The sequence below is a fragment of the Peromyscus maniculatus genome, chromosome 9 (genome assembly GCF_049852395.1).
Source record: "Peromyscus maniculatus bairdii isolate BWxNUB_F1_BW_parent chromosome 9, HU_Pman_BW_mat_3.1, whole genome shotgun sequence".
Lineage (NCBI taxonomy): Eukaryota > Metazoa > Chordata > Mammalia > Rodentia > Cricetidae > Peromyscus > Peromyscus maniculatus.
In genome coordinates this window covers 694,344-719,528 of record NC_134860.1, presented here as the reverse complement: position 1 = coordinate 719,528, position 25,185 = coordinate 694,344, and the positions used below count along the sequence as shown (strand labels likewise).

Here is a 25,185-nt window from a genome sequence, read left to right as displayed (position 1 = left end):
ACAAAACAAAACAAAACAAAAACATTTCATTATCCTAAAAGAAGTCTTTTCCCTTTAATCTATCACTTTCCCTCAAATTTTCCCAAGTCCTTGTCAATGATTATAATTTTGCTTTCTGTCTCTATATATTTGCCTGTTTGGATAGTTTATATAAATTAAATTAGCCTTTCATTCCTTTTTTTTGGTTGAATAAATTTCATTGTATAGATATATATTACCACATTTTGTTTATCCATTCATGGGTGTTCTGTTTAGTTATGACCATTCATATACTAGTTTGAGCTTTTATTTTATTTTTTTATATGCATTGGTGTTTTGCCTGCATGTATATTTGTATGAGTGTCGGGTACCCTGGAATTGGAGTTACAGATAGTTGTGAGCTGCCATGTGGGTGCTGGAAATTGAACCTGGGTCCTCTGGAAGAGCAGCCAGTGCTTTTAACCGCTGAGCCATCTCTCCAGCCCCCTAGTTTGACCTTTTAAATACCAGCTTTCAGTTCTTTTTTGGTATATTCTCAGGAGTGGGATTGCTTGGTTTTGTGGTAATTTTGTATCTAACTTTTTGAGGGATCACCAGATTATTTTATGTGTACCCTATAAACAGTATAAGAGAGTTCTATTTTTTTTTTATCCTTCCTAGCAATAATTTTTATTTTAAAAATGATAACCATTTGAGTTGGGTGGTGGTGGCACATGGCTTTTTTTTATTCCAGCTCTTGGGAGGCAGAGGCAGGAGGATCTCTATGAGTTTGAGGCTTGCCTGGTCTACAGAGTGAGTTCCAGGACAGCAGGACTACAGAGAGAAACCCTGTTTCAAAATGCCAAAAAAAAAAAATAAAAATAAAATGAAAAGTAATCATTTAATGGGAGTAAAGTCATTTTGACTTGCAGTGTTTGGATAGTTAATCGATATTGAGCATTTTTTCATGTGATTATTAACCATTTGTAGTCTTTGGGAAAGTATCTGTTCACATCCTTTGCCCATTTTTTTTTTTTTTTTTTTTTTTTTTTTTTCGAGACAGGGTTTCTCTGTGTAGCTTTGCGCCTTTCCTGGAGCTCACTTGGTAGACCAGGCTGGCCTCGAACTCACAGAGATCCGCCTGGCTCTGCCTCCCAAGTGCTGGGATTAAAGGCGTGCGCCACCACCGCCCGGCCATTTGCCCATTTTTAAATGGGCTATTTACTTTTTATTATTAAATTGTAAGAGTTCATTACCTAGATTCAAATTTCTCGTAAGACATGTCTGGCAAATGTTTTTTCATTCTCTTTATTATCTTAACTTTCTTGATAGTATCTTCTGGTGCACAGTTTTTATTTTAATAGAGTCCATTTTAGCATTTTATTTTGTTGCTTGTGTTTTTGATATATCTAAGAGAGTGTTGTCAAATAAAAGATCTTCCTAAATTTTTTTTCTAAAAGTTTCAGGCTGGGCATGATCGCGCACATCTTTAGTCCCAGCACTCAGAAGGCAGGGGCAGGTAGATCTCTGAGTGCGAGGCAAGCCTGGACCACTGGAGCTATGTAGAGAGGCTCTGTCTCACAAAAAGAAAACAAGTAGAAAAATAAGGAATTTCTTTTTTCTTTTTTTGAGTTTTCGAGACATGGTTTCTCTATGTAGTCCTGCTATCCTGGAACTCAATTTGAAGACCAGGCTGGCCTCAAACTCACAGACATCTGCCTGCCTCTGCCTCCCAAGTGCTGGGATTAAAGGTGTGTGTCATCATCGCCTGGTAGGAATTTCTCTTTTACCATATAATATTTCATATTATACTACATAATTTTTATTGTTTCCATATGTAAAACTATATCAGTCTTTTAAAAGACTAGATTGAAATTTATAGAACATTGGCAAATGTCTATGTATGGACATTTATTAGTTGTGTCATCTGTTAGTTATTTGGTCTCTTTGGTCTTTCTTTTACTAGCTTAGTTCTTGTCATGCGGTACTTTCAACTCAACTTGCCGATGCCATGATGTTCCCCATTTCCCAGTTTAAAGAAAGAGATCTGAAAGGTATTGAAGTCAACCTTATGTTTATATCATAAAGTCATCAGTTGTCAGATCAGTGCTAGTAGAGTGCATTTTATTTCCTATCTAAACCAGTTCTGACCACAACATGCCACTTTTAGTTTAAACAGTTACTAAACATTTATGGAAGTGCTTGATAGATATTAAACTAGTTCCTAACAAATAATAATGTCTTTTCCTCAAAAAGTAGATGGCTTAGCACAACAGTGTTTCATAATTAGGTAATGAGAAGGTGCTATGTGGGCTCAGAGGAAATGATCAAAAAGGCTTTACCAAAAACATGACATGAGCATTTTACAATGAAGAGAAATGTCTTAAGAGAAAGAAAGGAGTTCTGTTAGGGAGAAGAGAATTCACAAAGGTATAGGTTGTAGAAATATATCACTTATTCTGAGAATAATAAGAAATCAGTGCTGGACGTGCTGAAGCAAGGCAAGAGATGAATGTACAAGAGGATGAGATGGAAGTGAAGCATGGTAAAGATGTTGAACTTAAGTATATGAACAAAAACAAGCCAGTGGATTCTAAAGGAGCAAAGAGACACCGTCCTTTGTTTTCAGAGAGAAGAGAGTGAGTTTGCTATCTAGGAGACTAAGAAGTTGTAAGAGTCCGGTGAGGGAATAAAGAAGGCGGAAAGGTGATAGCGGCGCAGAGTAGAGGTTTATGTAGGCAGGGGACTAGAGGCACAGGCATATCTAAACTGTAGTAGTTAGTACACTTACTAGTTGGTAGGTAATAAGGTTAGTTGGTGACCAAATGAGTGTCTATAGATCTGGTTCTTTTAATAGTTTATAAACTCGAAGGTAGGTTAAAAAAAAAAAGTCCTGCATATCAGTGAATGGTAAAGAGCTTGAATTAAAGACAAGTGTCTTTTAGAGATGGAACCAATAACTGAAATGATCCTTAAGAGTAGTCAGTTCCAAGGTAGAAAGAACAAGTCACAATCTAAGGAGACTGAATGGCATAATCTTTTCTTTTTCACTCAGTATTTGAAATTATTAATATATATAAAAAACAAATTAACATGTTAGATTCTAGTATTGTCAGTATTTGCATTTCTTAACATTTAAAGTGGCTTTTGTCTTGTATTTATGGTAAGTAGATCTTCTGGTGATATATTGCTAATGATTTTGAATGCTTAGTAGACCAACTGAAACTAATCTTTTCACCTTGATTATAAATTCCTGTTTGAGTTTTAGTTATGGCTTAAATGGTACTAGTTGCTTTATAAATAGGATAAAATATTTCATAAGTATGCTAAACTGAAATTATTTTTGAACTTTTTCAGAAATACTGACACTAAAAGAGGTATTTCAGATTGCTAGTAATGGTAAGTGCTGAATGTGTTATACACTAATTTCTTTCATTCATCTATTAGTGTACATCATTGCTGATTTTTTTGTAATTAAAAAAATTAGCTCAATTAAATGGTTGATATAACATTTAAATCAGTGGAGATACTTTGAATATGCTTTTTACAAAAAAATATTTGAATGGCAGTTATAGCAGTCTTAAAATTTGCTATCCTCGTAATGCCTAAAGAGGGTCTAAATATTCTCTTTTACTTATTTCCTAAACATTCCAGTTTTTCCTTCCTTTCTTTCTTTCTTTCTCTCTCTCTCTCTCTCTCTCTCTCTCTCTCTCTCTCTCTCTCTTTCTTTCTTTTTTTTTGAGACAGAGTTTCTCTGTGTTGCCCTGGCTTTGCTGGGATTAACTCTGTAGACCAGGCTGTTCTCGAACTCACAGAGATATGCCTGCCTCTGCCTCCTGAGTGCTGAGATTAAAGGCTTGTACTACCACTCCCTGGCCTTCCTCTTTCTTTCTTTTCCACTCATATTCTCTTCTCTTTCTGTGCCAGGTCTTGAAGCCAGGACCTTGTGCATGCTAGGGAAACACTCTACCACATTTTTTTTTTTTAAAAAAGAGTTTTCCAATTTTTAATTGAAAATAATGTTTTTCCTTTTTCTTTTTATTTATTCTTCTCTTATACAATACATTCCTACCACATTCTTCCCTTCCCTTCACTCCTCCCAGTCACCTCCCTGACCTCCCCACCCCCCCTCACTCCCATCCCCACCCCCACTCTCCCAGATCCATTGTTCCTCCATTTCCCTTTGGAAAAGAACAGGCATTTTTAATAGATAATAATTTCTTTGGAAGTTAGTATTTTCTCACAGTTTGATACATAGTCACATAATTTAAGGGAAACGAGGCTGTGGGGAAAAGTTGAATGTAGTAATCACATGGTAGAGAATTTTTACCTAGCTCTAGTACAGGTGTAGTTTTGCAAAGTATGGTTTACTGTTAACACTCATTTCTGTTTTCCAGATCATGATGCTGCAATTAACAGATACAGTCGATTGTCAAAAAAGAGAGAAAATGACAAGGTATGTGTACACACTTTTAAAAACATTTTAAATGTATTTTTCATGTGTATAGGTGTTTTTTCTACAGGTATGTTTGTGTACCATGTGTGTTAAGTACCTGGGGAGGCTAGAAGAGGGAGTCAGAACCCCTGGAACTGGAGTTTCAGATGGTTGTGAGCCACCATGTGGGTGCTCAGATTTGACCCTAAATCCTCTGGAAGAGGTGTGAGTGCTTTTAACTGCTGAGCCATTATCTCTCCGTTCTCTGTATACTTTTTCAACATCACAGTTAATGGACATTTCATTAGGTGATTTAGTTTTTCCTGTTTAAAAATAGAGCCAATAGATTGTTGCTGTGGTATTACTCTTAAATTATTTTTTCCTAGCTGTTCAAAACCTTTCTGATCACTGGTCTGTTTAAACAAAATGCTTTTATTCTGCCAGTGTTTGATATTATAATTAAACATAACTGTTTTAAAAGTGTAGCTGCTTCTCAGTATAAAAAACTTGGTGTTTTTTTTGTTTTGTATTATGATAATACTGCATATATTCTGTTTTCATCTGATCACATGTGTATTCAGAAATACCTTGTGAGATACAGTATATGCATGCAATAACACTTAATGAAAAAAGAGGGCATGAATTTTAAAGAAAACAAGGAGTGGCATATTGGAAGGTTTAGGGGGAGGAAAAGGAAGGAGAAATGTGATTATATTATAATCTTAGAAAGAAAAAATCACAAAAAATAAAAAAAGATAATTCAGTTTTGTGTTCAGGTTATATGAAAGTATGTATATAAGTGTATAAATAGGTATTCATGGTAGTTTGGGTGAGAAAAAGGTGACCTTAAATTGGGGTAACACTCTGTGCTGGAAACTCATTAAAAAAACATATGATTAATGTTAGTTATTTAGCTGCGTTGTGTTCTTACCCTGCAAGGAAGTGTCACGAAACACGACAGAATCCGCTTATAAGAGTTTATTAGAGCCGGGCGGTGGTGGCGCACGCCTTTAATCCCAGCACTCGGGAGGCAGAGCCAGGCGGATCTCTGTGAGTTCGAGGCCAGCCTGGGCTACCAAGTGAGTCCCAGGAAAGGCGCAAAGCTACACAGAGAAACCCTGTCTCGAAAAACCAAAAAAAAAAAAAAAAAAAAAAAAAAAAAAAGAGTTTATTAGAAATACAGGGATAGAGAGTGCACAGGCCTGTGGGAGAGACACGTGCATGGAGAAGAGGAAGAGGAGAGAAGAGAGAGCTGGGAATATGGCGCTCCGCTTTAAAAACCGGCTGGGGGCGTGGCCAGGACACGTCACTAGTCCACGCATGTGCGTAGATCACATGGTCACGTAGCGCGCTTACGTAGCCATGTAACGTCACGGATTCTGGTCACGCGAGATGCCTTGGCCGGAACTTGCTAGGCGGAGATGTCCGGGTCCGCCGGGTATCCTGGCTACGAGAGACGCTTTGACCCGGAAATGGCTAGGCGGAAGTGTCCGCCTGGTAAATGGTACCGTGGGGGGCGTGTTGTAAACCCTTCAATTAAAACCAAGTAAGTCACACACATACCTCAGTGAATTGTCCCATACAGAACTCAGTGAAATTCTGGTATGAGGCTTTCTCTACTTAAAGGGAATATTTATGTTTTGATAGTTCTTTAAGAAGTGAAACTCAGAAGTATTACACAATATTTCAGGACAAATGCACTTAAGTAAATATTAAAGAAGAGAATATTACCAAGTTCTAGATGATTTCAAGGCTTGAGATACAGCTTGTACCAATGCTTGCACATGAGGCGAATGCTGTGCAGGCCTTGGTATTTACAACCCTGGCCACAGCTGTAGGCAGAGGCCGTTTGACTGCTTGTGGGAATTGACAACCGACTAGCGTTTAATGTGCAGCCAGTGTAACATAAAAGGGAATGAGTCTCACAAAGTGATCATTCCCCAAAACGGCTTTGTTTCAAATTTTAGTTCACAAATTACCCAATAAAACATACAAAGTTTGAAATCTACATTAGTTATTTTGACTTAGATGGTCTAGGTTATAAACTTTGGCATATTTTATATTGCTTTTGGCTATTCCAAGTATTTTTAAAAAAGTATTCATCTTTAATTAGAAAAATTGTTGAACACCTATTTATCAAGCAGTATGTTGGATCCTTTGTGGGAACAATGTGGGTAGGCTCCACTCTTGCTCTCCTGTGCATTCATGGAAGGCTTTTGTGTGACTCCATTCCAGAGCACAAGGATGAAGAGACTGGGCTAACATGAGTTAAATGCAGTAATAGAGATTTTTGCTAGTTGTACAGATAGAGCTTTATCGGTGAGTTGGGAAACATACTCAGGAGGTGACATATGCATTGTAGATAAGTAGACAACACTTTGGGTATTGAAAAGGACGTTCCTTAAAAAAAAAAAAAAAAAAAAAAAAATCCCCAAACCAAACAACAGAAATCCCTAAAACCAAAGCAGGTTTTCTGTTGAGACGTGTTTCTGGATTGGAAAATAGAAGGGTTTGGAGTACTGGCGGTGGGGTGAGATTCTGGGGACAAAGCTAAGGTCTGCTGCTGCGCTACTTGAAGTTATGTACTAGCTACTTAATTCCATGCCTTTATCCTCTATGCAAAACAAAAACCCCACAAAACTGTTGTGAAAATGCAATTAGATAATAAATGCACAGTATCAGTTTTAGCAAGTTTCACTAAATTCTAAACATGTGGCAATAGGAGGAAACCATTACCTTTCATTTCTTTGGATGTATTTGGGGAGAGATGTAGTTGGGGGCTGGGCTTGGTGTTCTAACTCACACACATGATCCCAGTACTTGGGAGGCAAAAGCAGGAGGATCAGTGAGTTTGAGGCCACCTCGGAGTTCAAAACTACCCAGAGCTACAGAAAGAGACAGTGTTTTATTTTTTTATTTTTTTTTTTTTGTTTTTTGAGACAGGGTTTCTCTGTGTAGCTTTGCGCCTTTCCTGGAACTCACTTGGTAGCCCAGACTGGCCTTGAACTCACAGAGATCCGCCTGGCTCTGCCTCCCGAGTGCTGGGATTAAAGGCGTGTACCACCACTGCCCGGCTAGAGACAGTGTTTTAAAACAGACCAACAGCCCCTTCCCCTCCCCAAAGCCCAGCCAAGAATAGTTTGGGCCAAATTGCTATATTTATGGCCTTGAAATTTGCATTAGAGGAAGTGAGTAGTCATCAAAGGATGTTAAGTGGGTAAGTAACACCATACAGTTATAGAACAAAAGCTGTAATGAAAATGTGAAAGGGATCATACTAGAGAGAATACAGTAAAAAGAGTACTAGAACCAGGCAGTGGTGAGCACGCCTTTAATCCCAGCATTCAGGAGGCAGAGGCAGGCAGATCTCTGAGTTTGAGGCCAGCCTGATCTACAAAGAGGATTCCAGGACAGGCTCCAAAGCTACACAGAGAACCCTGTCTCGAAAAACTAAAAAAATAAAACAAAACAAAAAAGAGTACTAGAATAATTTGCATAGTCATAATAAAGGTTGTTATTAAAAGAAGAGAAAAAGGAGTTTTGAGAGTTGTTCCTCATCTCTCACTGGGAATTGAACCCAGGGCTTTGTGAATGGTAGGCAAACACTCTACACACTGAGACACACTTCCCAACCCTACTTTTGAGAGAGAGATACAGTTCATAAAGAGAAATGACAAGTCCTATATATAGTAGGAGGTCAACTCCAAACTGACATTTCCTAGAGAGAAGTAAGAAAAAACAAGGAAGGACAGGTGTTATGAGGAAGAAGCTGTTTTTGATTTTGTGCATTTCCGATCATATAAACACTCATTTTTATACACAAAAGCACGTAAAGAACCTAGCTTACCTTTGGTATTTGGAGAATACTAGGGAGGAGATAAAAATTTACCACCACCAAGTCACTGGTGCATTGGATAATGTTGGAACTTGGTATTCCAAGAAAAGGAGGAAAAGACGCTAATACATATTAGGCCTCTGTAAGTGCTCAATGAAAATTTGTTGAGAAAAATAACTCAGGGTAGCATATGTATTTTAAATGTGAATCAAGGAAAATGAGCAGGTAGAAAAAAAGAGTGGTAGGGAGAAAACCAGGAAGGGAGAATTTGTGGTGTGAGCTGAATAAGATCAGATATTACTGGCTAAATAATAATCCATATAGTGGGCTCTGTCATGCTTGTTGCAGATATTTACATATGTAGTTATATGCAGATATGCATTTTGTAAGTGATATGGTTGGTAAACAGAAAAATCTGTTTACCCAGTGTGTTGATGGATTTTCAATAGAGTAGAAAATAGAAAAGCTATGTTCAGTGGTTATTCATACACTGTTTTCATTGATAGAATCCTCTTTATAGTTTCTATTGAAGATAATTCAAAATTAATTAATATTTTACTCTTTATTCAAAGGTAAAGTACGAAGTAACAGAGGATGTGTATACTTCCAGGAAGAAACAACATCAGACCATGATGCATTATTTTTGTGCATTAAATACTCTTCAGTACAAGAAGAAAATAGCTTTGTTAGAACCTCTACTTGGATACATGCAGGCTCAGGTAATACTATAGTATGTTTTGGGTTATATCTGTCCTAAAAACCTTGTATTAGGCTTGATATTTGCATTAACTATAAGGATATTGCAAACTGTTGTCAACATACTAATTGGTATTGTGGTCTTAAAAAGTAGTTTTAAAGACTGTCATGAGTGTTCTATTTTAATGAGGTTTTCCTTGCAATTGACATTCTAAAATGTTAGAGAATAAATGGAAACACATTGTATTCAGACTTTTTCCACCACAGTTACAGAAAGCTAGATGAATTTCAGTGTGATACCTACTGCTGGAGCTTCTTTTCATTATTGCTTCATATGTCTGAGAAAGAATGAGCAAGTTTGCATTTGTCCTGTGTTCCTTGCATACTACTTGAGTCAGAAATAATAGATGAGGGGGCTGGAAAGATGTCTCAGTGGTTAAGAGCACTGACTGCTTTTCTAGAGGACTGTAGCTGGAGTTATCTTCAGTCCCACCTGGCCCGGTAGCCACTCAGACTCAAATAAACACACAAACGCTTATATTATTTAAACTGTTTGGCCTAATGGCTCAGGTTTCTTGTTATCTAGTTCTTATATCTTAAATTAACCCATTTTTATTAGTCTATACCTTGCCACTCGACTCATGGCTTACCGGTACTTTACATCCTGCTCCTCATGGCAGCTGCTGGCAGCATCTCCCTGCCTCAGCCTTCACCTCCCAGAATTCTCCTCCTTGTCCTGCCTACACTATCCTTCCTGCCTGGCTACTGGCCAATCAGCGTTTTATTTATCAATCAATCATAGCAACATATATTTACAGCATACAGGGCATCCTATAGCAGAGGACCCAGGTTCAATTTTCAGTACCTATATGATAGGGGAATCTGACACTCTCTTCTGACCTCCAAGGGCACAAGTCACACACGTGGTGAACAAACATACATGCAGGCAAAACACCTTTATGCTGGAATGAATAATATAGTTCACATGCCCAAAAAGGGGCAATAGATCAGTTTCCTTTTTTTTTTTTTTTTTTTTTTGGTTTTTCAAGACAGGGTTTCTCTGTATGGCTTTGAGTCTTTCCTGGGACTCACTCTGTAGCCCAGTTTCTTAAAGAAACTTGCCATGAGGTGGTGGTGCACACCCTTAATCCCAGCACTCTGGAGGCAGAGGCAGGCGAATCTTTGTGAATTTGAGTCCATCGTAGTCTATAGAGCGAGTTCCAGTGCCATACAGAGAAATCCTGTCTCAAAAAAACAAAAAACAAACAAACAAACATAAACACCAAGAAACTTGAATATCCCTTCAGTAGCCTGAGGCCAGAGGAATAGTTGAGGCCGCCTAGGGTTACACAGTGAGACTTTATCTCAAATAACAACAGCAACTCCCTTAAAATATGTGAAAGATGACATAGTGGAATTTATCTAGTTTTCCTCAGTGGCTCTGTGTCTGGTACATATCGTAAACCACAACCTGCTATTTCACAAATCAAATAACCCAGTGTCATTTCTATATGTTAATTATTAAGCGGTGCTGTATACTGTACAAGAGACGCCAAGAGGCACAATAAAACCCACTATCAGAGTTTATTAAGGGAAGAGAATAGAAAGGGTGTGCATAGGCCTATGGAATGGCCGTACAGGAAGAGAGAAGGAATAGGTGGAACCCGTTTTTATAGGTGTGTGTTGCGGCCCCCCCCCCACGCAAATACGGGTTTCACGCATGCACATATGTTATGTAATCACTGTGTGCAGATTATGTGATCACGCAGCACATGGATTACATACGACATAAGTCCCTAGGATGACTAAGCATCTTGCCTGGCTACTGGACAGCGCTTGCCTGGTCATGTAGCTGGGGAGTGGCTAGGAATTCTAACACTGTGTAATCCTGTGTCTTAGAAATTGTTAATGTGATTTACATGTTTGTGTTGTATGGCCTTCTACTTCTCCACCTTAGATAAGTTTCTTTAAGATGGGCTCTGAAAATCTCAATGGACAACTGGAAGAATTTTTAGCTAATATTGGAACAAGTGTACAGAAGTAAGTATTTTGTTTTCATTTTAATAAAAATGAAATTATGACACTAAGTTAACAACTAAATGCCATAATTTAAGCATTTACAATTTAATTTCCTAGGGGTTAATTTTCTTGCCATGAGTTAATTTCTCAGCTTTATGGCTGAATTGTGGAGTTTTTACTATCTTCCTTCTAGAATGTAAACTCTAGATTTCATAACATTGTGGTATTTGATGACAGTTTTAATAAAAGCTATCTTTAATTTCCGAATAATATAGATACATAACAGTAATTCTCCCTAAGTGAAATTTTCTTTAAGATCTCATTTGTAAGCATTGCTTGGAAGATTATTAAGCAAATCTTGTTTTCTGTGCTCTACTGTGTAGAGAGAGAAAGCACTTCTAGTCACCTTTGCTGTCTGTGTAGCAATGCTGTTAATCTGAGGCATGGAGAGATGAAACTGGAGATTTTTCATTTTCTCTTTTGCAGTGCTGAAGCTTGTTGAACACAGGCCTGTGCTATATCATAGAGCATTTTAAAAACTATTCTCTAGTTAGGTGTCTAGTTACTAGTGTTCAAATTTGATATTGTTTCCAAAATACCTAAGTTTTTTTCTTTGGGTTTTTTGAGACAGGGTTTCTCAGTGTAGTTTTGGTGTCTGTCCTGGATCTCGCTCTGTAGACCAGGCTGGCCTCGAACTCACAGAGATCCGCCTGGCTCTGCCTCCCGAGTGCTGGGATTAAAGGTGTGCGCCACCATCGCCTAGCTCAAAATATCTAAGTTTTAAAAAGCATTTAGCCGGGCGGTGGTGGCGCATGTGCCTTTAATCCCAGCACTCGGGAGGCAGAGCCAGGCGGATCTCTGTGAGTTCGAGGCCAGCCTGGTCTACCGAGCGAGATCCAGGAAAGGCGCAAAGCTACACAGAGAAACCCTGTCTCAAAAAAAAAAAAAAAAAAAAAAAGCATTTATGTTACTTTAGCCATCTTACAATTACTTTTTAAATAATTAAATATATGGGCACATAGGATTGGTAAGGCATTCTTTCTTGGTTGTGGCTGGAAGTAACTAGTCTGTTCTCTGTATTAGTGTTCGAAGGGAAATGGATGGTGATGTAGAGACCATGCAACAGACAATAGAAGACTTGGAAGTGGCCAGTGATCCTTTATATGTGCCTGACCCTGATCCTACCAAGTTTCCTGTCAATCGAAATTTAACCCGAAAGGCTGGATACCTAAATGCTAGGAAGTAAGAAAACTATTGTAATTTTCATATCTCATCTTGTAATATTCAATCAATATAATGTATAATTAATATTATTTGCCAGATTGTTTGGGTTTTACTAAAGGTTGAAACCTCTTTTTTTAAAAAATACATTTTTATTTTTGTGTATCTATACATTATTATTATTATTATTTTGTGTATACATGTTGTAGCACAGTTTAGGAATGGGGGTGAGAGGAGAGCTTTCTGGAGCTGGTTCTTTCCACCATGTGGGTGGTTGGGGTAGAACTCAAGTTTCTAGGCTTGGTGGGAAGTGCCTTCACCATTATGCCATCTTGGTAGCCCAAGGTTGAAACTTTTTAGTGGTGTATTTATGAGCTTGTTGACAGATGGACGTTCATAAATACTTTCAAAATACTACCTTAAGCCAGGTGGTGGTGGCGCATGCCTTTAATCCCAGCACTTGGGAGGCAGAGGCAGGTGGATCTCTGTGAGCTCAAGGGCAGCCTGCTCTACAAAGTCAGTTCTAGGACAGCTAAGGCTACATAGAGGGATCCTGTCTTGAAAAACCAAAAAAAAAAAAAAAAAAAACAACCCAAAAAACCTTACCCTAATATTTATTGACTAATTTGGATTTATAAAAGGGATGAAACCATTTGAGTCTAAATAAGCCTATCATAACATTATATTAATATTACTCACATATTTAACTATGTGATTATATCAAGTCAAATTTGAGTTTTCATTTGAAAATGGGCCAAGCTTCCTTCCCCCACTCTTTATTTATTGATAACTTCAGTTATCAATGCTTGCTTGGAACCTAGGCCCTTGAGCATCCTAGGTACATGCTACCCCATTGAGCTAAGTCTCCAGCCTTCGCTTGATATAGGATGGTGAAGTAGATTAAGCCCAGAAATAAAATTGAGTTTCTTCCCTGTAATGTTGAACTATAACTAGTATTTTTGATGTATCGTTTTAATAGTTTTTTTTGAAACTGTAAATTACACTTTCACACAAGTAAGTCAACATACACAAATCATTTTAGAGTCTTATATATCTTGACATCTTTGTGCCTTTTTGCAAGTTGTTTTGTTTTCACATGCTTGTTCTTGTGTCTGCTGATGATAAGGGATTTTTAGGTGTCATTATTAAAATATCAATGTACTTTCTTTAGTAAAACAGGCTTGGTGTCATCTACCTGGGATAGACAGTTCTACTTCACGCAGGGTGGAAACTTAATGAGTCAAGCCCGTGGAGATGTGGCAGGAGGCCTGGCCATGGATATAGACAACTGTTCAGTGATGGCTGTGGATTGTGAAGACAGGCGATACTGTTTTCAGATCACTTCTTTTGATGGAAAAAAGTTAGTATTTTTCTGCTGCTAATAGGACATATATTTTAAAATAAAATGTAGAATATATAGAGATTTAAAATTACTTTGTATTGTTGGGGTGTTCTGTGTTGTATGGGTTGGTCAAAGAAAGAGGTCATTCCAAGATGAAATTTTAAGGCCTGTGTGGCAACAGGAAGGTCCAGCCTCTGATGAACTGAACTGTACCCCCAACAGCCATTCAAAGGTATATTTATTGATTGCTACACAAAGTTGTTTTTTGGGTAAAGTATTTCCTCATACTAAGGTCCCTAATCTAATCTATATGTCTCTCTAATGAAAAGTATCTCATGCCCTCATGACTTTAGTCTTTACTGTGTACATTTGCAATACACAATAACCCAAGAGCCTCAGCTGTGCCAGAGGCATCTTGTGACCAAAGTCATGCGAAGGCTGCAACATCCCTTCAGAAAAACAATCTACAAATCACGGAAAACAATCACTGTTTTCCACAAAGATTCTTCAAGGTCAAAGTACTTCTAGAAAACAACTATTCACTCTAATGTTTACCTTGGATACAGTGAAAACGATTCATTTTAATGTTTACCCTACAATGATTCTGCTAAATTCCTTCAACTATATATTAAGGTAATTTGCTTTCTAATTTAATAGACATGAGTTCATTTTTTTCTGACTTAATTAAATAATTTTTTTAATACTTTGAAGTTGTCAAAGCAACAAATGGGGCATACCTGTGATTTCATGTTTGAGACTAGTCACTGAAGAATCCTGCATAGTATTGGGAAGGCAGTGTAAGTTAGAATGCCAGCCAAGGGTTGTTATTTACTTTGTGTTCTTGGACAAGTTACTTATAAACCCTCTGATTTCTATTTTTCTATACATCAAATATAGGCAGAGGAGTTGTCAGTTATTGTGGGGAATAGAATTCTAACATACATAATGTGCCCATATGTGGTGTACAGATTATAATGATAGTCTTATTTTGAAATGTTAATCAGTTACTTTCTGGTTAGGTTATCTTGTCCATTATTGTTTATCATGCCCTTTAAAAAATTCTATTACCTTTGCCTTAAATGAGAATCTATAGAGTAGGGCAATCCTTTGAAAAGCATAAATATTATTTATAATATTTTATTTATGCATTTTCTTTCCCTTCCCTTTCCCCTCCCCATCTCCTCTCTTCTTCTCTTTGAACCCACAACCTTGAGCATTCTAGGCAAGTCTTTACCATAGCTAGAGCCACAGCCCTTTTTATAAAATCCCATTTTGTGACAGGTTCTCAGTAAGTTGTCTAGACTGACCTTCAACTTGTGGTCCTCTTACTTTAGCCTCAGAAGTAGTTTAGGAGTGTTTAGTAGTTTATAAGCGTGCCACCATGCCTGGTCTAAGTACATTTTCTTAAATAATTGAAGGATATTTTGTATACATAAATTGGATCTGCATCCATTAAAAAAATTTTTTTAATAGGACTGGAGAAATAGCTTAGGAGTTAAGAACACTTACTGCTTTTACAGAGCATCGAGGTCCAGTTCTGAACACCCACATCTTGCAGATCAAAACTGCCTATAGCTCCAGTTCCAGGGAAACTGACACCTTTCTGGCCTCCAAGGGCATCTGCATTCATGTGGTGCACATCAACTCACAAATACTTAAATAAAACAAGTAAATCTTTAAAAAAAAAACCACCGGTAATGGCTGCATTATAATCTTAAAAAAAAAAAAAAAAACATACAACATAATTTAAATGTTTTCCTAATGATAGATATTTAAGTTAGCAGAGATTGATTTTGACCTTTGAACTTTCTCATTATTTTGAAGAAAAATCTGGGTTCTCTGAAAGTCATTTTTTTGTTCTCCATAATATTTATATACATTAAGGTACCTTTTTACATAAAAGATAATTTTGCTTACTGTCTTAGCGACATGGTTATTTTCCTAGTCAGTCCTTCTACAGACAGACAATGTATGTCAGTGCTGTAGATTAGAGTTCTTGTTTTCTGTTAGCCAAGTTTGCAGATTGCCAGCATTTACACTTTTGTATTGTCAGTGTTTGCTAATGCTTGGCATGGTTTCCCATTGTTCCTGATAGGATAGAAAATTATTAAAATTTAAATTTTCTCATAAAATATTAATATATGGACAAAAGCCATATATTTTATGTTAGTGATTCATATGTTGGAATTTTTATTTAACCTTATTGAGGGTGAAACTGCCAACAATGAAGTTAGTATTTTCTAGTCAGATAGAGATGCTGGGAAGTTGAAGTGCATTTTCTTCTTTTATGTTCTGTCTTCTGAGAGTGGACACTCCATCTGATTTTGCACATTGTGTTGCAGATAGCCTCTTGGTGTTCAGGCTGAAACCCTGATGCTCTGGTGTCTTCTTTCCCTAAAGTATTGTCACTTGTGTGTTTTTTTTTTTTCTTTAATTTTAAAGTTGAGGCTAAAGCTTCCATTCTTTTCTCTCTAGATCTTCAATTTTGCAAGCAGAGAGTAAAAAAGACCATGAAGAGGTAAAAATTTTTTTATAAAGTTAATTTCTTTAGCAACATTTAAAACTTTTTTTCCTGAGAACAAAGCATATTAATGTATACATGTCATTATAGAAAATTTGGAAAAATCCTAGTTAATTAAAAATCATTTTTAAATTTCTCTGTTCTCAAGCAGGAGTCTTAGTTTTCTAACAGTTTTGTAGCTGGAGGAACCTTAGACACCGTTTCTGTGCTGTCATAGAGTGTTATGTTCAGCAGTGACCTCATGAGCCTTCCAGCAGGCGTAGGGTCATGAGTTGACAGTTTCATTTATTCTCCGTCTCACTAACTCTGAGACACCCTGCTGCAGCGAGAACATAGTGGAGCAGATGTGGTGCCGCAGGAGCAACCAAAGCGTAGGCGTGGGAAAATGAAAGACAGGGAAACAAGGATTTGGGAGTCTGTTCTTCCTTACAAGCCTTTTCGTTCTGGCTCCGGTTGTACTCCTAGTATACCACATGTGGAAGGTAAGGTGTTACCAAGACTGATACTTTAGAAACTGTTTTCAGAAATAGTCTTCATGAAAATATACCCTAGCTGACTTTCAAGCATTTTTATTTAGTATTATAATTTTATTGGTAAAAGACAGTTAGAAACTCTGTAGAGACACCATGTATTTATTTCTCCTGGGAAAGGTAGTTGTGGTCCTTGAGGACACACGACTCTGCTCTCGGCACAGTTTACCACAGTAGTAGTCTTGTGAGGCCTGTCAGGCGCAGGAACCCTTGAGAGAGATGGAATAGTGTTCTCTATTTTGAAAGAAGGAAGATATATAATGTACATTCCCCGGAAAGAATTTGTATTTTAATTTTTTACATAGGTGTTGTGGTAACTGAGTTCATACTACCATGTTTGGTGGGAATTAAGGGAAGAAGTAATATAAAAATATATAAATATATACTATTAAGTTACAATTTAATGTAATTACTATTTATTTCCTTGTATAAATACATTTATTTAAAAATAATTAATCTGAAGCTCTCTTACATGCATATGTTTATAGCAGGGTGTCTTGGTTTTGTTTTGTTTGTTTGTGCTGCTGGGGATTGAATCCAAGGTCTCATATGTTTTGTAAAGTATATCCTCTACCACTGAGCTACATCCCCACCCCCAAGGTATTTTCTTATGAAGAGGATTATGTGCTACTTCTAATGAAAATTCTGTTTCAGTTTAATATTGAATAGTCTTCCTTAGTAGAGAGGTTTTATTGAAAAAAAATTAGTAATCATATTTAATTATTTTTCTTTTTCAGTGGATTTGTACAATAAACAACATATCTAAACAAATATACTTGAGTGAAAATCCAGAGGTACTATTTTTTATTTTGTTATTCAGATCTATCTCAGTGAAGTTATTTTGTGGTTTATATGGCTTTTATTGACTCCTTTCTCAATTTATGTAATCTCAAGTACAGAATCCATACAGTATACCATGTATTGTCTGTCACAGAACAGTGTGTTATTTTAAAATACACTAAAATCAGTTACTCAACTGGTATTGACAGTTTAGCTTTATGTTGAATGCCGTGGAGTAGGCAAAAATTAGGTGAAACTCCATAGCTCCTCTAGGAGTTACTATGGTAAGGGAAAACGGAAGCTGTGTGAGATTTTATTTACAATATGTTGTGATGGTTTAAAAAATGCACATGGTGGTCACTTACAGGCTTACATTTTGAGAATGTTAGGATTGGTGAGGACTTTGTTTTAGAGAAAATTCTGTAGAGATGCTGCAGATAATACAATAAAAACTAAAGCTTAGACACAGAGGTGACATGTAGATGAACTAGGGTGTAAATAAAAGTTTCTGGTGCAGAATAGAAAACTGAAGTCTGCATACAGATCATCTGGAAATCATGCTATGATTTTGGTACATCTATCTATAATGATGTAGCCTGAATTCTCAGTTTACAACTTATTCTTTGAGTAGCAAAGGATTCAAACCCAGTGAACCTCAGCTTGTAAACTTAGCCTAGGTACAGTTCAGATGTGCAGGTAGAATCCAAGGGTGCTGGTAGTTGAAGGAATGGAATGAGTCCATGCTATCTGAGAGTTGGGAAAAAACTTGGTCCTAGACAGAAGCTGCCTAGATCTAGTCTTCATGAGCTGGCTATGCTGTAAACCCAGGTGCTTCCCAGAGCTGGAGAGGGATTGATGATTTCAGTTGAAAGTCTAAGTCTTAAGCTCTTCCCCTATCCCAACAGGGTTTCTTGGAGCGGCTTGCTTCTGCCCCTCCCCCAACCCAGGTTGATGGCATGTGCCACCGTGGCCAGCTTAAGCTACTATTGATGTAATGGTGGATTTGATAGGAGACACTAGTTAGTAACTGACTGAGTGAACGGTAAGGAAGAAAATGATAAAGATGACTTCCAGGTTTTAAATTCAAAGACTTTTCATTTAGAAAAAAGGAAGAATTCTGTTTTTGTGAAAATGAGATGCCATCCAGACTATTCATAATAATTTCACAAATAACTATATTCTAAGAGTTCATTTATATTTAATGAATATTTTCTACTCTTTCTAAATTTTATATTATATAAAATATTTTGAATTAGACTAGGCAATGTGGTAGGTGGTAGTACAAACCTTAATCCAAGATAACTGATAGTTAGGAAAATATTGTGTATGTTAGTAGAAAGAAATTAGAATTATTCTTGAATTATAGGAAGTTCATAATGTTTGAAATTAATGTACCTTACTAGTAAGGTCAGAGAATGGAAATACCTCAGTAGCTTGAATTTATATTGTAAACAACTCAAGAGCTTAATAACAATTTTGAGAACCATATCAAACTTTTAGTTTCTTACATTATTAACACTAATCCTTTTTTTAAAAAACAAAATGGAACAAAATAGGAAACTGCTGCACGAGTAAATCAGTCTGCTCTGGAAGCTGTCACTCCTTCCCCATCTTTCCAGCAGAGACATGAGAGCCTTCGTCCAGCAGGGTGAGTTAGTGTATGGGATTATTTAGTGGACAATATAAGCTATCTAAAGTGTTAGTGAGCAATCTGATTTTTAAAGTACAATTAGATAAGTACTAAGTCATCTCTAATAGAAGTATATTTTCAAAATAATAAATATACTAATAAGGGATGTGTGCGTGCACACATTCACGTATATGTGCCTGTGCAGGCCAGAGGTTGATATGGTGGAGATTGTTATTTTTAAGACAGGATCTCATAAACCTGGAGTCATTGATTTGATAGTCTGACTGGCCAGTGAGTTCCTTGAATCTTCCTTTCTATGCATTTCAGTGCTGTTTTTGCAGATGCCTGATGCCCTGGGGAGCTTTTTAAAATACAAATATTGAAGAGTAAAACCAGAGTTCTCCTGCTTAGGCAGCAGATACTTTGCTATCTCCCGAGTCCAGTTTATGATTTTAATTGGAAAGAAAGGAATCTTTTTTTTTGTTTGTTTGTTTTTTGTTTTTTTGAGACAGGGTTTCTCTGTGTAGCTTTGGAGCCTGTCCTGGATCTCACTCTGTAGACCAGGCTGGCCTCAAACTCACAGAGATCCACCTGCCTCTGCCTCCCAAGTGCTGGGATTAAAGTTGTGCATCACCACTTCTCAGCTAAGAAAGGAATCTTTTACTAAATAACTAGCTAGCTGATTTGGGATTAAGCTTTTACTTTTTCAGTCAGGGTCTTGCTTTGTAGACCAGGCCGACCCAGAGTTTGTGACTCTGTGCCTTCACTTCCTGAGGGCTGCGATTACAGGTCAGTGCTTCTCTGCCTGCCTTGGGAATGCTTTTTATTGGTGTTTGCTTTATACTGTCATTGACTTAAAATATTGTTTCTTTTTTTGTAGTCCTCTAAGCACTGAACTTCTGAAAGAAAAACTAAATTCAGTGCCTTTTTGTTTTCCTTTGTCTCTAGACAATCTCGGCCACCAACAGCTCGAACCAGCAGTTCAGGATCCTTGGGATCAGAGTCCACCAATTTGGCCTCCCTTTCTCTCGATTCTCTTGTTGCCCCAGATACTCCAATACAGTTTGATATAATTTCTCCTGTGTGTGAAGATCAGCCTGGCCAGGGAAAAGCCTTTGGCCAAGGAGGCAGGTGAGTGATGATGTCATGAAGACAATGTGCTGTGTGTAGTCTATAAGATTTGTGATTCTACTTATGATGCATTTCTGCATCAGCTACGTTGTCTTTCATGTAATTGCCTAACAACATTTTCGTAGTTATGATAGAACCATACAGATTCTTTTTTTAAAAGTCTTCTGCATCAATTAAAGGTTTTTGGATAATTAAATGTCAATAATTTTAATTCTGAATTGCTTATCAAGTCTATTACTTGGTTATTTGTCCTGTCAATTGCAGGGGAAATGATAGTTTTATCTTTAGGTTGTGATGATATTTTAAAAATTCTGTGTCAGAATAAGGGGTTGGGGATGTAGCTCAGTTGGTAGAGTGCTTGCTTAGCATGCATGGAGACTTGGATTCAATCCCCAGTACCACATCAAACTTGAGCATGTTTAGCTCATGCCTGCAGTTGGTGTACTTGGGAGTTGGGAGTAGGAGAATCAGATGTTCAGGCTGTCTTGGCTATAGAGCAAATTCAAGTCCAGTTTGGATTATATGAGATCCTGTCTTGATGATGATGTTAATGATGATGAAGAAGAAGAATACTCTTGTCAAATTACTTCATCTCGATGATGATGATGATGATGATGATGATGAAGAGGAAGAATACTCTTGTCAAAGTACTTAATTTTTTTTTTTTTTTTAGGGGGACTGGCTAGAGAAATGGCTCAGAAGTTGAGAGCACTTACTGCTCCTGCAGAGTGTCAGGTCATGGCACCACATGGCAGCTCACAACTACCTATAACTCTGGTTCTAGGGGGCCCGAAGCCATCTTCTGGCCTCGTGGGTTCCTGAATGCATGTGGTGCACAATAATTTATATAGACAAACACACATACACATAAAGAAATGAAACTATGGCGAATTGTTTATTAAGGAGGTTGGGCACTTATTACATTAAATTTGGATATGACATTTATATAATCATGTAAATTTGTATAAATATACTAAGTATGTGTAGCATTTGATATGATATGCCAGGCTGATATGAAAGAGATCAGTATTGGGCAAGAGAGATGGCTCAATGGTTAGCAGCACTTGCTGCTCTTGCAGAGGACCCAGGTTTGGTTCCCAGCACCTACATGGTAGCTGGCAACCATCCTTAACTCCAGCTTCAGGGAATCTGAAGCCCTTTTCTGGCCTCTGCAGGCACTGGACACATAAATAGTGCATATACATACATGTGGGCACTCATCTATAACCTAAAATAAGAATAAATAAATGTTTTTTTAAAAAAGAGGTCAGTATCTTTTTGTGTGTATGTATGTGTGTATATGCACATTTATGTGTTTGCAGATGCACACATACATTTAAGTGCATGTTTTGGGAGGCCAGAGGCCAGCTCAGGTGTTGTTCCCTTAGTGTGATTCCTCAGCCATCCACCTTTTTGACAAAGAATCTCCCACTGGCCTAAATCTTGCTAGGTTGGCTGGCTATCCAGTGAGCCCTAATGATCTGTCCATTTCTGCCTCCTCAGAGCTGGGATTGCAAGTGTGTACAACCTTGCTTGGCCTTTTTTTTTTTTTTTTTTTTTTTTTTTGTGGGAGGGTGTTTGAGACAGGGTTTCTCTATATCCTTGGCTGTCCTGCAGTCTGTGGACAAGGCTGGCCTTGAACTCAGAGATCTACCTGCCTCTGCCTCTCAAGTGCTAAGATTAAAAGTGTGCATGCACTACCACACCTGGCTGCTTGGCATTTTTTACATAGGTTTTGGGGGTTAAACTTAGGTCTGACTGAGCCATGTCCTTAGTCTCTGTCATGTTTTCTTAATGCTAGTATTATTTCAGACCACTGCTTCCAAGACTTTCTTTGAATGGAACTTTTTCCTTCTATCATTGTGATTGTGCCATAAGCTAAGAACAGGAAGAAGGAGGAGTAGTTTTTAATCTTTGGCTTGTTTTTCTCCTTGCATTGTTACTTATATCTTGAGAAATACAGAGGTCAGTTTTATTTCACTTTGTTTGTGGTGCTGGGAATGAAACCCAGGCTTTGTGTGCATACTAGGCAAGCCCTCTTAGTACATACATATCACATATCACATATCACATACATGTGATACTTATATAGAGGCTCAGCTGTAGGGAATACAATTAACAGGAAAGATAATAATGTTTTGAGCTAGACAGTGTTCAAATCTGAATAGTTAACTTGCAGTTTATACTTATAGAACCCAGACTGGGAAAAATCCCAGTTTACAGTTTAGTAAATCCCAGGCATTTTCATAAGCCTTCAGTAGTGTCTAACATTAATCTTCCTCTGTGTTGGCTTGTTTAAATTAGAAAACTTTTGGAAAATAGTTTATTATGAGGACTTTTTGTTGTGTGTGGCTAAATTTATGCCTGCTAAATAAAATACAGCAACAGAGGACTGAAATAGGTAAATCAGTCAATGCAGATACATTGGGTTGGCCTATCACTCAGTGTGAGAGTGAAGCTCATACAGTATTTTGGCCATCCTATTGTTCATTAACAGAGTAGGACATTCTAGAGCTTTTCTTTGTAAACATGTAAAGTTTTATGGCTCAGTTTTTAACTCTGGTCTCTTCCATGTGGCTTGTGGTGACTGACCCATTTGTTCCTATTTTTTCCTAAACTTCAGGCGTACAAATCCATTTGGAGAATCTGGAGGAAGCACAAAATCAGAAACTGAAGGTAGAACACATTTGGATACTCTTACATTCTAGAGTGACTCAGTAGTAGACTTTGAAATGTGCTGTTTGCATTTGTTCTGCTGCTGTGCTCAGCTTTGATGCTGTTTTTACTTCAGAATTGTCTCAACTTTACTCATAGTACTCCTAAGGCAACAAGAACCCAATCTGACTTCAGAAGTTACTCATACACAACTGTAGAATGTCGTAGACTTTTGACCATATAGTCAAATTCTTAGTACATAAGCTATCTCTTGAACTTTTTTGAAAAAAAAAGTTTTCATTTTCATCCTCCTACCCTCAAGAGGCAGTTGTGAATGGAGTATGTCCATGATCTCTTTCTCTGTATCATTGTTGGTGGTGTGTACTAAAGCTGTTGATTTGTGCAGGTTGATTCTGTATTTGCTACACAGCTGAATTTGTCCTTTCTAGAAGTTTCCTGATAGATTTTTTTTTGGGGGGGAGGATCTTTTAATGTATAATATTATGTCATCTGCAAGTAGGGATAGTTTGACTTCTTCTTTCCCTGTTTGTATCCCTTTAATTTCCTTCTCTGTCTGATTACTCTGGCTTGTGCTTTGAGCACAATATTGAAAAGGAGTGGGGAAGTGGACACCTTGTCTTGTTTCAACTTCAGTGGGATTGCTTCAAGGTTTTCTCCATTTAGGATGATGTTGGCTGTGGGCTTCTTACGTATAGCTTTTATTATAGTGAGGTATGTTCCTTCTAGTCCTACTAGGACTTTTATCTTAAGGGCATGTTGGATTTTTTCAAAGGCTTTTTTCTGCATCTATTGAGATGATCATGTGTTTTTTGTCTTTAAGTCTGCTTAGGTTTATTATGTTGAATTGACTTGCGTATGTTGAACCATCCCTGCATTTTAGGGATAAAGCCACTTTGTCATCGTGTATAGTCTTTTTTATTTGTTAGTATTTAGTATTTTATTGAGAAGTTTTGAATCTATGTTCATCAGAGATCCTGGGCTGTGGTTTTTTGTTATTGTTGTTTTTACCTGTTTGGATATTAGAGTGAAATCTATCGGCTTCAAGATGAGGCTTGGGAGTGCTCTTCCTGGTTCTGTTTTCTTTAAATAGTTTAAGAAGGATTGGCTGTAGATCTTTGAAATTCTGGTAGAATTCTGCTGTGAATCCATCTGGCTCTGGACTTACTTATCTGGAAAGCTTTTATTACTATTCTAATCACTTCATTTGTTATTTATATGTTTAGGTTGTTGAGTTCTTGGTTTAAATTTGGTGGTTTGGCTGAATCTAACAATATTTTTTTCTTTATGTTTTCCAGCTTAATGGAGAACAGGTCTTTTAGAATATTGCCATACAATATTCTGGGGAAAAAAATTTTTTTTTTTGTTTCTTTTTCTTCAAGACAGGGTTTCTCTGTGTAGTTTTGGTGCCTGGCCTGGAGCTCGCTCTGTAGACCAGGCTGGCCTCGAACTCATGGAGATCCGCCTGGCTCTGCCTCCCGAGTGCTGGGATTAAAGGCGTGTGCCACCACCACCCAGCCTGAATTTTTTTGTGTCATAATATTTTCCTGTTCATTTCTGATTCTGTTAATTTGAATGTCTGTCAGTCTTGTTTATCTTCTCAGAGACCTGTTGTTAGATTCATTGCTTCTTTGTAAATTTTTTTTATATTTCATTGATTTATACTCTGATTTATATTATTTCTTGCTGTTAACTGGGTTCCTCTGGAACTTAAGTCTGTTGACTCAAACTCAGAGATCTGTGTAGCCCTGGAACTTACTCTGTAGCCTTGAACTTAGAGATCCATTTGACTCTGCTTCACTAGTGCTGGGACTAAAGGCATGCACCACCACTGCCTGGCTGTTTTTCCAAATTTTTTAGTTGTATCATGAAACTATTTATTTGTAATCTTTCTGATTTTTTTAATGTAGGTACTTAGAGCTCTAAATTTCCCTCAAAGGACTGCTTTCAATATGGCCCAGAAGTTCTGTTTTGATTGTTTTCATTTTCATTTGGTTCCTGGAAATTTTTTTTATTTCTTTCTTGGTTTCTTTGACCTATTCATTATCCATTAATAAATTATCTAGTCTCCATGAGTTCGTGTACTTACTAGAGATTTGTTTGTTGTCAATTCTAGATTTTATTGCATTGTGGTCAGGTAAGATACATAGTTACCTCAGCCCTTCTGAATTTGGCTTATGGTATTAATTCTGATGTTTCTCTGTAGTTTTTGTTCAGATGATCTGTCTATTGGAGAAAGTGGGGTTTGGAATCACTATTTATGGGTTGATGTTAATCTTTGTTTTTAAATCCATTAGTACATTTTTTTTTTTTAATAGATTTTTTTTTTTTTTTTTTTTCCGAGACAGGGTTTCTCTGTGTAGCTTTGCGCCTTTCCTGGAACTCACTTGGTAGCCCAGGCTGGCCTCGAACTC

General features: G+C 37.3%; 1 protein-coding gene across 2 annotated transcripts in view; it reads left to right on the top strand.

The window, feature by feature from the left end:
• Appl1 (adaptor protein, phosphotyrosine interacting with PH domain and leucine zipper 1) overlaps positions 1 to 25,185 on the top strand; it is a 48,883-nt gene that overhangs the window by 9,253 nt on the left and 14,445 nt on the right. For both annotated transcript variants that reach the window (XM_076544098.1, XM_076544097.1), the window contains exons 5-16: positions 1,925 to 2,012; positions 3,316 to 3,357; positions 4,356 to 4,414; positions 8,801 to 8,947; positions 10,882 to 10,964; positions 12,027 to 12,185; positions 13,336 to 13,524; positions 15,982 to 16,024; positions 17,295 to 17,351; positions 18,894 to 18,985; positions 19,916 to 20,098; positions 22,722 to 22,774. In XM_076544098.1, the coding sequence (XP_076400213.1) occupies positions 1,925 to 2,012; positions 3,316 to 3,357; positions 4,356 to 4,414; positions 8,801 to 8,947; positions 10,882 to 10,964; positions 12,027 to 12,185; positions 13,336 to 13,524; positions 15,982 to 16,024; positions 17,295 to 17,351; positions 18,894 to 18,985; positions 19,916 to 20,098; positions 22,722 to 22,774 (1,195 nt within the window). The remainder of the gene's footprint in view (positions 1 to 1,924; positions 2,013 to 3,315; positions 3,358 to 4,355; positions 4,415 to 8,800; positions 8,948 to 10,881; positions 10,965 to 12,026; positions 12,186 to 13,335; positions 13,525 to 15,981; positions 16,025 to 17,294; positions 17,352 to 18,893; positions 18,986 to 19,915; positions 20,099 to 22,721; positions 22,775 to 25,185) is intronic.